General features: G+C 42.5%; 1 protein-coding gene across 2 annotated transcripts; it reads right to left on the reverse strand.

The window, feature by feature from the left end:
• Positions 1-14712, reverse strand: vill (villin-like). Of its 2 annotated transcripts, XM_044035855.1 has the most exons (21): positions 13502-14711; positions 12255-12293; positions 10336-10419; positions 10100-10174; positions 9061-9260; positions 8675-8783; positions 8321-8431; positions 7230-7435; positions 7063-7141; positions 6876-6974; positions 5926-6079; positions 5204-5304; positions 4980-5117; positions 4737-4895; positions 3406-3585; positions 3160-3305; positions 2810-2954; positions 2483-2671; positions 2175-2243; positions 1695-2024; positions 1-341 (listed from the first exon to the last, which is right to left on the reverse strand). In XM_044035855.1, the coding sequence occupies exons 1-21, from the start codon at positions 13544-13546 to the stop codon at positions 228-230; spliced, it is 2772 nt and encodes a 923-aa protein (XP_043891790.1). In that variant the 5' UTR covers positions 13547-14711; the 3' UTR covers positions 1-227. The 2 variants fall into 2 exon arrangements, with proteins under 2 accessions (XP_043891790.1, XP_043891797.1); XM_044035862.1 differs by lacking the exon at positions 2175-2243 and having other exon boundaries at positions 13502-14712.
• Positions 14713-15016: the final 304 nt, after the last annotated feature.

Below are 15016 nucleotides of genomic sequence, written 5' to 3' on the forward strand. Positions count from 1 at the left end.
TGAGGTTTTTGTGTATTTATTCATAATATAAATGATTCAAGAGATGTGGGGAGAGAATGTGTAAAAGTATCATCAAAATCCTGTTAAGCTTTGTAAATATATGCAAGTGTTGCAATCACTGCAACTCTTTTTGGCGGTTGATAATCTCAAAGACACTGAGATGAAATGATAAAGGCCGCGACAGTCCTGACTCACACAGAGAGACACAGCTGGTTTAAATGTGTCTCTTAGAAAAGTCCGGCTTTTTTCTTCAGGTCATTTTGCCTCCACTTGGGCAGACGCTGGAAGTCTAAGCGGCCGGTGCCCAGCAGGTTCTGGAAGTCCACATCAGACAGGTGGTTCTGCAATCACAGGAGGACGAGACTGTGAGACTGACCCCTGCTGTGCGGCCACTGTAACTACTGCTCAAGTAAGTGAGAAATGTTTATAGCAGATATGAAACAAATAAGTACACAAATTAAAAAGAATGTAAAAATACAATTAAAGGGCCACTTTACCCCAAAAAACATACAGTTTTTTACTTATTTCCAGAGAAAAATAAACACGGCTACTCTGCGATACATGCCTCATTCCCAGAATAACGGAGGAAAAATGGTCGACTCAAGTGTTAAATAAAATCCCTACACATGTTATGAGAAATACAAAGTCACTACACCTTAACTACAAAAAGAAAACAAGCTAAAATGTATTCCAGCACTGTAGAGAGAGTGTAAAGTAAACTAAAGTAGTAAATTAAACGCGACATGTCAGTGGTTTTGTAAAGAAATGGCAAGAATCAAGGGGCCGCAAGTAAAATGGGAAAGTGTTATGACTGCTTAGATTTTAGGGGCAACAGACTGGACTGATATAATGTGATAAAATCAATGCATTTGACTGTGTGTTAGTGTAAAGTTTCAAACCAAGATTTTAAAATAAATATGGGTGTGAAAGGGAAGGAGGACAACATTTTTGGACAGATTTAAAGCAGTTAAACTGTGTTGGTTTAAAAAAAAACGTCCTCTGTGTCACTGTGGGGGAGCAAAACACACGGAATGCACGAGACCCACAGCTACACAAAAGGAGACTGTGTCTATTTCTTATTCTCATTTCATGGCATTGTTTTGTAGTACTCTTAATACTGTTAGTCATTTCATGGTGATTTTTGTCAGTTTATGTCTTAATAGTTGTGTTTTGTGTCATTTCTATGTCTGTGGTGGTTTTCTCAACATACAGTGTGTCTTTTAGTGTTTTTGTCATTTTGTCATTTAGTGTTTTTGTTTTTGTCATTTTGTCATTTAGTGTTTTTTGTCTCAATGTAGTCATGTTCCTACTGTACCTTTGTACATGTATGTTTCTGTGTCCACGTACAGTCCACTTTTCTGTCTTTGTGTGGTTGTTTTGTTGAATTTCCTTTTTGCTGCTGTGAGTGTGTCGTCTCTCTTTAGTTGTTATTGTGTGTAAAGATGCAAAATCTGCAAAGACATACTTTATACTAAGGGAAGTAACTGAATAATGATGTACATTAAAATACAACTTTCTTCAATAGCAACATTACACATTTATACTAATATAAAATGTATGCATTGCACAATCACACTTTTACTTTGAAAAGTTTTAGTAGCATTTTGGTCAGTCCTATTTATAGCATAGCATACTAGAAAAATATAACAGGAAACCATCAGAAAATCTACAATTTGTCGGGATCGTGCACCCACCTCTCTGTGGCTGGGGTCCACTCCCTGCGGCAGCTCGCTGATAGACTTGTCTACGAGGAGCCCGGGGTCCAGATACATGGCCCCAGCAGAGGGGGACTTCGCTCCACCGGCTGCGAATGATGGAGTGAAACTAGAGGAAGGGGACAGGGTCTTGGTCACAAATGTCTGGCCTCTCTGGACGGACGGACTGGTGGGAGTCAAGGGTCCCGGTGAAGCGTCGCCTCCGTGGATCCTGTAGAGTGGAGGGCCGCTCACGGGGCCTCCTGGAGCCCCGTAGCTGCCCCCGCTGCCCCCGACAGGACTTTTATTCATGTTCAAGTTTTTCATATCCTGCAGAGACGTGAGGTGAATATTTGTTTCTTATTTGACAGAAAACAACACATATACAACAGGTTAGTGACATCATTTGGTAGTTAATACAAGACATTAGTGGTTAATATTTTGTGAATTAGAGTCAGGATTATAGTGTCAATCACTTACGACCGTGATCTGTGAGAGTGATGCTGTGCTGCTCAGCTTTTTTTTCATTTCCTCATAGGAGTTTCCTCCCTGTGGAGAAGATCAAGTGAACCAGGACTGAAAATGAGTTGGCATGCGGGGACGTCTTCGTCCTCAAATCATCCACATAATCACACACACACACACACACGTGACCAAGTGCTCTGCCTAATTACTATTCACACACGTGATTCATGTGTACACTGTACAACGCTGTCAATGATGATTGGAAGCGCTTCGCTCGTGCTTTATTAGTCCGGCCACTGCGATCGAACTGCGGTTAAACTCACGCTCCACTTGTGAGGATCCCATGCGTGGAACCAGCCGGTGAACGTGGGAGGTTCGTGTCCCTGTTTGACAAAGATGACGGGCGTGTCGCGGTCGCGGCCCGCCGGGTGGCTCCTCAGGTACTCCTGTGCACAGTTCCACGCCTCTTTGGTCTCAGTCTTGTTGGCTAAGTTTCCAACCCAGAAGAAAATCTAAAATGATGAAACATTTAGCTTCAAACAATGTTTGAAAAAAAAGTTTGCGCCAGTATTTGTAACAATGTAGTTCTGCATCTATACGCACGGCATCAAACACAAGGTCACAAGCGCGTGGCCCTTTTGTCCTCTCACCTCCTCCCACGTGTCCAGCAGCATGACGTCCTCCTCGTCCAGGTCACTCTGGGCGAAGTCGTCCACCTCGGTCATCCTGAACTGGCCCGTCTGATTGGAGCACTCAAACAGCCGTGGATTGTGAGGAGGCTCCTCCCTCTGCAGCCTGAAATGACATGGACATCAACAACAACAACTGTGTCATCTTCTCCTTGTTTGTTTGTTATGGTAGTTTTTTAATGTGCCTGGTTTAAATTAGTACAGTGTACACTGTTTACTGGAATCTATCAAGCAGAAGAACGCGTGGTTCTTCACTATACACTGTCAACGTGCACGTTCAGTCACTGGACGAGCCACTGTCCCGCGTTTACCTCTTGTCGCTGGCATAGGGCGCCTTTCCTCCCAGAGCTACCCAGAATTCCCCTGGCTCCTGGCCCTCCATCACCACCTGCTTGTCCTGCTTGGACAGCACATCAGACATCGTTCTCCCCATCACCCTCTCGTCCCCACTGCAGCCCTGCGCGCACACACACACACACAGACGGGCATCAGACCAACACAGGAATGCAAAACAAATGTAGTTTCATTGCTCAAAATGGGCTCAAATGGGCACTTACCTTTCCGTACCACAGGTAGCAAATACGATCTGTCCTCAGCAGGAAGACGTCGTTGGTGTTTAGAGACGACGCCCTTGCCAACACCTCAGTGGCTTTGGTGTTCAGCTCAGTGGTCCCTCGGACCTGGAACAGCCTGGCAGCAGCGTCAGGGTTCACCACACCTGGACGACCTGTGCCGCCCTTTAACACACACACACGCACACTTTTAAATTTTAAATAAATTTTTTACTGTAGTTTTTGATTTTCATTAGTGCATTTTTCTGGTCATGTGTGATCACTATTGGCTGTTTTTAGAGTCTGTGACAGTGCTGCTATAATCACCCTTCAGGTAAGGATGGAAGTAGGATCTTTTAGCCACCAGGGGGCGACATTGTTAGCTGCAAAAAAGAACTCTGTTTAAATGAAGTCTATGGGGAGTTAGTGACCTTCGTCACTAGTTTCAGGTCTTCCTCAGTAGCACATTTTCACAATTTTGTGACTTAGAGGAAAATAGGTGATAAAGAATAGCATAGACTATATGAGTGGATCTCTATGAATTTTATATTTCTACCACTCTCAGACTCATTTAGTCAGATTTAGGCCTGGTTCCGTGCCTCCTGTCACGTTTTTAATCGAGGCGCCCATGTTAACAGATAAGAGAGTCCACGCACGAGACACACCTGAGAGACGTAAGAGAAGTGTCTATCTTGGTAATTTTCCAGCCTATTCGCCCCCACACACACACGTGATGCATGAGAAAAGATCTATTGATAATGACGTTTACAGTGTGCCAGCATTGTTACCTCTCACTGTAGTTTTAGTGTCTTAGGTTGAAAATGAATACATGAAAAACATACATATTATATGTGTAAGTCTATTTTAAGCAGCTGTACGTGGAAGATCCTGGGCTTTTTTTGGCAGCTGTAAAAACTTTGTAAAGGCCCCTTGCCAATGTTATTCTTAGACTACAAATACTAAAACCATGTCATTAATCTAAACCACTCCTACACTTAAACAAACACATGAGTGTTAGGGCTGAAACAATTACTTTGAGTGTTGTTTTTTTTAATAATTAAAACAAGTATTTGGATTTTTCATTTCTTAAATGTGAGTGTTTTCTGGATTCTTTGCTCCATATAACACAGAAGAAATCATGAAAACTGAATCCTTTTTGATTCCAGATTTGAAAAATACCAATCGACATCTTACGGACCAAACGATTATTCGGTTCATCGAGGAAATAATCAAGTCTCAGCCCCAATAAATTCAACTTCTCTCAGTAAAAACCCCCTAAATATCACTTAAACTTACCTTAATATACAACAAAAAATACTCAGTGTGAGAGATTGTACCTCAAAGATGATGAGTTTTCCTTTGAAAATAGCCAGGAAGTGGCGAGGCTCCTTCCCCATCACCACCCTGACCTGGATCGGGGCTCCATTGTATTTGTTGTCGACGTTGACAGCCTGGAAGGCACACGCTGTGACCTCATCTTTGGTGGCGTGACGGCCCTGGTGCAAGACACGAAATCACATTGTTCTGGAATAAGTTTGGATGTGAAGAAAGTGGACGTGTATGTTGCAACGGTGCCTGACCTGCCACATGTAGAGTATGTACTGCTGCTGGTTCCCTCTCAGGTACGTGTACAGCACCAGGTAGCAGTCGCCGCCATAGAACTGTCCATAAGTATTTGGATTCACCTCGGCCAGCTCGAGGTTCTCAATGCGCCACACCTGATGACGACAGAAACGGGTGTTATAATACAAGTAAAACACTGACTGTGAAGTGGACAGTGCGTCTGCTCCATGGGTTTTGTCACCTTGATTTGTCCAGATGCGTCGTCCACCATGCGCTGCTGCGCTGCCAGCTCAGGGCGAGCATGGAGCGTCATCACGTCAAACTTCACCTGGTCAACCTTAGCTGTGTGAAGACCCGAAGAAAGACATGTTAAGACATATGAAAGGTAGGGTGGGAGATGACTTTCTGGAGCCTTTTTCCAGAAATCACCTGTGGAGAAAACACCATCCAATCATAATGAACGGTCAGAATACAAGACTCGTTCTTATGCTAGCTTGCTAAATCAAACGAGACAGTGTTTGTCGCAAACGAAAGACAAAAGAGTTTTTGGGGAAAGATACTGCCAAGAAAAAGGCTGATTCAGGGAATTACCTAATATTTCTATTTCTAATATTTCTACTGGACAGGTAGGTTCACTTTGTGTCTTTGTGATCTTTTGAATCATCATTTGAGCGAGTATCCAAAAAAGTTAGCGCCACCAAATTTGTGTTCGTTGCACGTTCCTGTGCTCTGGAGGCGGAGCTTCGAGGGAAGTCCGAAGAAAGGGGCTGGGACTTTTGAATTCAAAATGTAGCCTGCTCAAGTAGTTTTTCCAGGCTCTCCAACCCTACCTTTAAGTACATAAAGTAATGTAATTACATTTGCTCCAAATACCTTGGCTGACCACAGGAAAATATCAGTATCATCAGTGCTAATTTGAACCTACTGGATACAATGAATAAGCAACAGTGATGAACAGGTCACCTATCTTTCCCGCGCTGTAGGTTTTGCCCATTCCCTGAGTTTGTCCTTTATCCCTCCAGGACTTGAACAAGTGCTTGAACATGGCGGACTCTCCTCCCTCGCTCATCACCTCCACCCTGGTGCTGGGCGGGTAGCTCTTGGCTTTGACATAGTTCTGGTAGAAAGGGGTGAAAATGTATCTTGTATGAAGACAGTTTAAAGGTACAGTGTGCAGCATTTTCCTGTCAATCATGCTCATTGAAATACTTGGCAATTAAAATAATCAACCCAAGATTTTGTTCCTTCTAAAGTTTCGAGCGTCGCAGGCCTCCGCTGATTGTGTCAAATTTTACAAAGATGCTTCCTGTGACGCAGCTGGATCTCTGCTGATTGGCTTGGTGAAATCCATGTGTTTCTGAGATCTTTTTATTTGGTTTTGGATGTCTGCGGAAGTTATCGAATTACAAAGTTACCTTCAGCCAATCAGGCAATCAGGCTACAGCTAGGCAGGTTTCTGTAGCTGACACACAAAGACCACAGTGAATCTTCCCAAATCTTGCGGGCAACTGTAGGAAAGAGGTCGTAGGACGTAGAGGTGACCTCTATTCTGTCAGAAAAATGTCTGCATGTAAATGTAACATTGCTAAAAAAGCTATAGTTATACTGCTTATAACTGTAGCTTCTAACAAACTGTGGTGCTGAGTTACCAGGTCATTCCAGGCATATCCATCCATGGTGTGCACGCAGCCAGTGTGGCCCAGTTGTTAGTGCATTTATTATTGGAGACTCCATCCAACTGGAAGTGAGTAGGGAAGGAGGGGCCAACTTTGCCTCTAACCCAACCCACAATTCCCTGTGTACCTCACCTTTAATTTGGTGAATCTGTAAATAAAGATCCTCATGTGGAGAAAGATTTGCTCCACCACTGCCACACCGCTGATACACACAGTACATCATTTCAGTAAACTCACCAGTGCTCGGTTCAGAGCATCTCGCCGCTCTTCCTTCGAGGCCTGTTTGCCTTTCCACACCATCACACTCGAGCCACTCTGGTCCACGATGTAACAGTCCTGAGGAATCAGTGAGCAGTGAAAGATGAGACGAAGACAAATAGACAGACGGCAACAGAAACCTGTCTGAGGGATAAGCTTTGATTACCGAGGAGAGCAGCAGGTCTTGCGTCAGAGGTTGCGCCGCCACTTCTTGAACCACCACGTTACCGCTGTCGTCGAAAACACTTGGAAAAGAGACAAGATACTGTTAGATAAAAAAAAATATCGCGCTATATTTGACACGAGTGCAAAGGACCACAACAGCGTTCTTACTGGTACAGTCTGACGTTGTTGCTCTGCTCCTTGACGGGTTTGTCGTCAGACGTGGCCTCCTTCAGCGACCCACTTCTCTGGCCGAGCACCGCCGTCATGACTTTCATCAGCTCGGCGGAGTCCTGCTCGTGTCCTCCCTCCACCACGCCGATCTGAGCGCGGCCTCCTCTCTCTCTGTCGCGGATATCCTGAGCCAACAGGATGGCCTGCAGAAGAGAGAGCAGAGGATGTTTCTGGACATGCACCGACATTAATGATCGCAGCACCTTCAGTGATGTTGTCCTTGTTTTCAGCTGAACATCTATTTATATGTAAGTATCGCAAAAGGAATGGAAAACCAGAGTCATATTGTACTCTGGTTTCCTCCCACAGTCCAAAAACATGCATGCAGAGGTTAACTGGAAACTCTAAATTGACATTCAAATAGGTTTGAATGTGCTGGTGACCTGTCTAGAGTATACCAATGTCAGCTTGGATTGGATCTATTACTTTGTGTATTTTTTAGTTTGTGTTCTCTCTGGATTATTTTCTTGAGTGTTACTTCCTCTTAGTGTTTTGCAAGTTACAAAAAAACGTGCCTTATCAGCTGTTATTATGGAGGCGTGGCCTCCCTGTCACTACCTCAGGCTACTGTCAGGTGACAGTTCTGAGGAAGGCGGAAGATACACGGCGAAACTGGTCAACAGGGTAAAGTAAAACTTACTGAACCGAACCAAAAAACAAAGTTCAATCAGAAGACATCATGAACTTTCACAATATGTTACTTCCTCAGTGGGTTATTTTCTTGTGTTCCCACTCTGCATTGACTTCTTGCCTCAGTCTGGTTTCCCTCCTCGTGATTGCCTTCTCCACCCTGATGTGTTTCACGTGGGTTATTTTTGTCTCGCCTCCCTTGTCTAAATTCCTCTCTGTATGATCTCCTTTATCAGATCATCTGATCACTGTTTGTCTACTTCCGCTTTGGATTGATTGGTTGTGTTAGTTGCGCCTTCCTTGAGGAGAACGCAAAAAGGTTCAACTATTTCCCAAACCGTGATGGCTCGTCACAGAGCGAGACACCCGCGCACCTCAGCCCAGTCTCAGTGTCTCACCTTGAGCTTCTCCCTCCTGTTGCTCTGTGGTCCGTTCCACTGCACGATGGACTTCCCCATGTCCAGGAGAAATATGTCACCCTTGTTGAAGCTGCTCCATGACACCTCCACCTGCGCACACACATGCAAAACGTCCACTTAACAGATCATTTACCTTCATTCAAATATTTGGACAAGTGCAGAGTAACACGTTCCGCTGTTAATGCAAAGGGCAATATTGATCAAATACAAACAAAGATAGTAAAGATAATAAATGCACACACTGTGTGACATAGTTTCTGTAAGAGGGAAAGCCAACACCCAGTGTATTGTTGCTGTTGTGTGGGGCATGTGAGGACTTTTTCTGGCCTGTACCTCCTTTGCGGTGACATTCTTCCTCCCTTTGACGTGCAGCAGTCGCAGGACGTTGTAGGAATTTGTGTCAACGTGCTGGAAACCCGAGGACACTCCGCCCTTCTTGTAGCTGCGGAGACATTGGCACACAGACCAAAGGTCAATTGTGCCAGTAAAAAAAGGAACACGTGACACATTAACCCTCAGCATTTGAACGACAGAATGGCTGTGCGACGCCGAGGCTCGTCTCCTCTGCGCTAAATCGCAACAAAACAAGTGTCATAATGACTTTTCACAGAGGGATTAGTCGTGTAAGCCCAGTCTCAGGGAGATTAAAGCCTATAAATGTGTGAGTGTGACTCCAACACTACCATCCAACACTTTCTATCCTCAATCTTTACACTCACATGAGGCCATTTTTGAAGTAGCTCCTGAACCGTGGCGACTCGCTGCCCTGCACCTCCCTGTGCTGCACCGGACTCCCGCCCAAGTGCTCGTCCAGCTGGGTGACGTAGATGGCCGCTGCGCCCTGCTCGTCCTGAGAGGAGGCGTTTCCGATCCAGTAGTGAATGTCAGCAGACTGAGCCGAGCCCTTCTTCTCACTCATCTGGTGACAAGAAGGAGACACAGATTTCACACTTGCACACAATATGCGGCCCTCGGGCCAGAACCGGCATCTCCGGAGAGTCCAATCTGGCCCACGGGATGAATTTGTGTACATTTCTAATAATAATGTGAAACACTACATTTTTCAGTGATCTGTAAGAAGTTGTAATGCGCGTGTGTAAAATGGTAAACTTAGGCATCATATTGTCAAAATTGCACTCAAGAAAGAAAAAAACACAAGATACAAAAAAAATTGGAGTTTCTTGTAGTTTATAGATCATTACAAGCTTAAATTGTGCTGTATGTGGCCGCTGAATTTTATTTTGGATACTTCCATTATTTGACTTTGCGCACAGAAATGAAATCATTACACAAAAACCCCAAACCAGGGTCAAAATGATTAGCCCCCCTGTAAGAACTGACCTTCTTATTGAGCCATAGCAGCGATGTGCTTCACTTTGTAACGTCCAAAGCTTTTAAAACCAAGTTAAAACTGAGGGTTATCTCCCAATTTACACACAGTATAAATAATCTTCAGTAAGGGTTTGAGCTGTCACTTGAGAAGAAAGGATCGTTGATGCTCACAAAAGCAGGAGAAGGAGATTCAAAGTCGTGAGAAGCATCATCAAGAAATTCAAAAGAGAGCCACACGATACAGAAGAAGCCTGGCAGATTTCAAAGACTCTGGAGAGAGAGGCGTCTAAAGCAATGTGTGCAAATTCAAATAATGGAAGAATCCAAAATAAAACTAGGGTGTTGGAAAAAGCTGTGCAATAATTTCATTTCCTCAGGTGTAAGTCACATACTGTGGCCTCACGGGATGGACATGGTTGCACTCACGTGTAGAACAATGTAACAGTCTCCCTCAAAGAAGTTGCCAAAGGCTTGGGCTGGAACAGGCGCCATCTTCATGTTCTGCGCACAAAAACAAAACAACATTAAATGTTACAACACAGTCTGACACAGACGTGGGATTTCACACACACACGACACACCCACGACATATCAGCCAGCAATGTCAACATTTACAGTAACGTGGGGTTACAGGGTGTTTGTTGTCTTTGGCTCGGACTCACGTTGATGGTCCATATCTGCAGGCCCGGCTTCCGACCCACATTTCTGAACGCGTCGGGAGTGTTGTCGCTCATCATTCTGCTGAACTGAAACACACACACAGACATATTTAATTTTATTCAAATCAATTTTGAACATCAGGATAAAAAAACTAGAAAAAGAAACAAATAAATGAATAACAATGCAAACAAAAGGTATTGTTCAAAAAAAGTACACTATACTATACTATATTATACTTATATACTTATAACTATAAGTTGCTGTTTGTGTATGGTATTTAAGTTAACTTTGAAATCTCAGTAGATTTTTGCTTTGCTTTGAGAGTTTTTATTTATTAATTCAAGATAAATAATAATTGCTGTAGCGCTTGGACAAAATTATGTTAAATTTAAAAGGTAGCAGTAGTAGTACTATACTATACTATACTACAGTATGCTATAGTATTACTATACTATTACTATACTGTACTTTACTGTACTGTACTATACTATACTATATAATTACTATACTATGCTATACTTTATCATTACTATACTATACAAAACTATACTATACTATACTACACTAATAGCTGACCCATCCTTAAGAGTCCTCCATTGTTTCATTGTTAATAAAAAAGTCTCTAAAACAATAAATAAACCATTTGACTGAGTTTGAGCACTGACAACAAAACACCACTTTACTCTACAATGAGTGTCAGATAGCAACATACAATTTCTACAATCCGCTGTTCTAAAGCTGACAAACAACTCCTCACTCACCAGGTGAACCAATAATATTGTCATGTATACAGTACGTATACACATATTTGTCCATGTGGTTGCGAGCGGTAGTTTTTTTGTAGTTTTTTTTTAGCACATTCTTGGTTTCTGTCTCAGAGTTTAATCATTGCCTCAGGTGTTGAAATAAAACGTCTCACCACTCAGGGATTAATGGAGTTGGTGGTGTAAGGCGAGGCAAGGCAAAATAGACTTGGCCAGGATCATAAACCACACCCTCAATTAATTCATTTTACCAGGGCTTGTCCAGTTATGTAATCAGATAAGGAGGCGACACATACACACACACACACACACACACAAAGCGAACAGAAGAAAAGATTTAAGGTTTGAATAAAGTGTGTGAGTGTGTGAGTCATAGTGAAAACATTTTATCGCAGGAATGTCTTCAAAAAGACTTAAGAAGAGATTATTAGATTATGTTAATGGTTATTGGTGGGAACGTTTCATTTGTGGCCTGTTTTTAACAATATTCTATAGTGTTTCCTTATTTTATACAATACAGTAATGGAATTATTGCAAAACTTACTATCGAGCTGAAAAATTTTATTTATAGGTTCACTCATTAGGCCTGTAAAAGCTTAGCAAATCAAGTCAGTAAGTAATATAATTAATTTAGAAGCAAATATTTTACTATTTACTGAGATTATGGCGACAATATTTTGTAGAAAATGTGATGGAACAGTCTACAAAGCCAACGGAATGACTCATTCATCACATCATAAAATAATTGAAATATCGCCTTTTGAAATGCAGCAGTCCAATTCTGGCGTATGATGTCATAAAATACTTATTATTATTGAATAAAAAAAAACAAATCAAAAAAAGTACATGATTATATTTATTGGCGACTTACTTCCTGTTGTGAAAGTATAAGCAAATATTCTGTAATCTGATCACCGCCACAGAGTAGATGAGGAACTGATTGGGGGAGAGGAGGATTAAGTGAAGCTTCCATTAATGTGACAGGACGGACTGGTTCCACATCAATGAAGCTGCTGTGTGCATTTACTCAGCATGCACAATGAGCACCGCCTAATGTCTTTATCTATACACACACACACACACACACTTTTAAATCCCAAATGTGACAGTAATGATGTTTTGGTTTTTTTTTCAAAATAAAAGTATATGACTCTCACCTTGTGCCGCGTCTGCTGGAGTGAAGGCCTGTCTGTGTCCTGTGAGATGAGGAGGTAGATTAGTGAGATGATGATCTTTTACCTGAAAATGTTTCACTGGCTTTTCCCTCCTCCTGTGTGTGTGTGTGTGTGTGTGTGAGAGACAGACACACACGGAGGGCTGGATGTATTGGTCTCTCCACGCCCACCTTTGAACACACCTGTAATTTCCTGCTCGGAGACTAAAAATACCAGCGCTTTATAAACCGTGCCTAGTCTCGCGCCGTCTCTCTCCCACTTTTGGGATGTGGTGGAGATAGTGGCTGGAATGACGTACAGCCTGACCAGACATGCAAATAATGACATCACTGAAAAAGAAGTGTGTGTGTGTGTGTGTCGTGTTTGGTGAGAAGATGAGAAGCCACTCGATAACAATTATTAATTTTCACCCAAAGCAGGGGGGGAAATAGACTCAAGTACGTTGGAGTGGTGTTGGACAGGATTCAAAGGCTTTTCTCTGGTTAAATCTCTCATTCTGTGTCGACTCAAAGCGAAACACTTGACTTGATTATTGGAAGGTTTACAGCTCTGGGCTCACATCTGCCCACGTGTTTACATTTGTTTTGCCGCCTGTCGAGACATTAACACATTATACCACAGAAGGGGCCAACATTTAAAACATGGTCTCAGCCAGTGAATTTAAACAGCCAGACCACAAGATTTCTTTCTCAATAGAATAAATAAAGATTTAAACATTATTTTATTCCCATTACTTACATGTGTGCTATTTAATGCTGGGCCATTAAAAATAGAAGAAATAAAAGGATTTTGCAGGCCAGATATAATTGTGTGTCGGGCCAAATGTGGCCCACGGGCCTCGAGTTTGACATGTCTGCATTATACATTTTTCAGAGTGTGGATTGTTTCCTCTGTCAGAATTTGGTCTTCAAACGACACTTAATTCTACGTGAAGCCACAGGAGAAATAAATGGTTTGGTGAGTTACTCGAGCTTCAGGAGGTTTGAGCTGAAAAAAGTCTGCAAATGTTGACTGAAAACATTAAAGATTTCCAAACCATGTCAAAAAGAAAAACTGATGACGTTCTTTTTTTATTAAACAGTCAGGATATGAATCATGGCTCCGTCTTCCAGCTCGTGTTATGTATCCTGATAAACATCTATTACTCTTTGCCTTCACATAATCCTGCCAGAGAATCAACGTTACGTAACCGATTTGCTTCAGAATGAACCGTGAAGTTTGTCCCTTACCTTTGACCGTGGCTTCCCATTTTTAGTCTCACTTCTAGGCTCCATTATCAAGCGATGCTCATTTCACCGACACTGTGAACTCCAGTCATATCTGTACATATCTGTGGGAAAAAATAGGTGCAAGAAGAATTTTTCAGGCTCAAGCAAAAGGGGCTTTGTATAAAGCTTAATCCAGCGCTGCAGCCTAAGCGAAAGCTAAGAGCTCACGCCGAGATGTCACATGAAGCCGAGATCCTCTGGGTTGAACATTAACCACAGCATATAATTAAAGCACCTGCAGATCATTGAACAATGGAGCTTGACCGCTTTGAGCAGAAGCTTAGCAAGTGTCCTCTGGTTAAGGTTAAGTGTTCTGCTCACGGCTGGAACGTCCTTGAATACTAAACTTACTCAGAAACAGAAACACAACAACAGTGTTATCCCACTGTTATTAAGAAGCTGAAGAATAGATTAAGGAGAACATCTTTGAAAGAAATGATAAAAAAAACAACAACTATTTACAGTATATGTAAGCCTTGAAAATGGTGTTAGCGAATTGTGAATTTAAAAGGCTACACAGGGCATCTGCAGCTAAAGAATGAGTTTAATTAGCTCAAGCAAATCGTGGAGAATAAATAAATGAACTGCAGGGTCATTTTAGGGTGTAAAGGTTAAGGCGGAGACGTCAAAACAGCGTAGTTTTCTTCACAAAACTTCACAAATTATGCATAAAATACTACGGGGCCACGTATTTCACGGCCCATTGTACACAATAGCCACATTTTTACCATCATTCATTGACTAACGCGGATCTCCTTTCACTTCACAACAAAGCGAGAGTCCGTGTTTACTGACTGGTGTCTTCTTTCATTCAGTTTCTCACTGAATGCGAGCGCATTCAATTTCAAATGCACACAGAGTTTTGCGTTCACTGTCACCACTCGGAGGTGCTGTGACTCAGAGCCATTATTCCACATGGGCCACAAATAAATCGCTTCTTAAATTCTCTCATGTACATGATTCATTCACTTTTCGAACGCTTTCCTATCCTCCACACGACGTGGAGGTCGTGTGGAGGATAGAGCTGGAGCCGACACGGGGAGAAGGGCGGGGGTCACGCCCTGAGAGAGGTCGCCCGTCCCTCACAGGGCAAACACACAGAGACCGACAACGATTCACTGTTCACCATTCACACCAACGGTCAGGTGAGAGTGTCCAGTTAACCTCTGCATGTTTCTGCACTGTGGGAGGAAACGCTCACATGAGGAGATCATGCAAACTCCACACAGAAGCAAAAGGAACAAAGGCTGATCAGATCATTGAAGACTTTGTTAAAAAAACAACGAAAAATTGACCTGATTTGCACAATAAATTCCCATATATTTCACGGGTTTACATAAAAGCTTGTAATTATTCCATCAGACATGCAGTTTTCAATCATGTTTAGGCCATGAAATGCATCAAAATAAGAAAAAAACGCATTAGAAATACAAGAGAATTATTGCAGTGTTTGGCGTTTGCGCTTTTTGTGTCGTT

Source organism: Solea senegalensis, linkage group LG1, assembly GCF_019176455.1.
Source record: "Solea senegalensis isolate Sse05_10M linkage group LG1, IFAPA_SoseM_1, whole genome shotgun sequence".
Classification (NCBI taxonomy): Eukaryota; Metazoa; Chordata; class Actinopteri; order Pleuronectiformes; family Soleidae; genus Solea; species Solea senegalensis.

Bases quoted from the DNA above. Each gene is read 5' to 3' on its own strand.
- vill (XM_044035855.1), bottom strand. From the start codon at position 13,546: ATGGAGCCTAGAAGTGAGACTAAAAATGGGAAGCCACGGTCAAAG. The intron at 6,080-6,875 runs GTGAGTTTACTG...CCTTTCTACCAG, and splicing joins ATGCTCTGAACCGAGCACTG to AACTATGTCAAAGCCAAGAG. The intron at 3,586-4,736 runs GTACAATCTCTC...TGTGTGTTAAAG, and splicing joins GAAAACTCATCATCTTTGAG to GGCGGCACAGGTCGTCCAGG.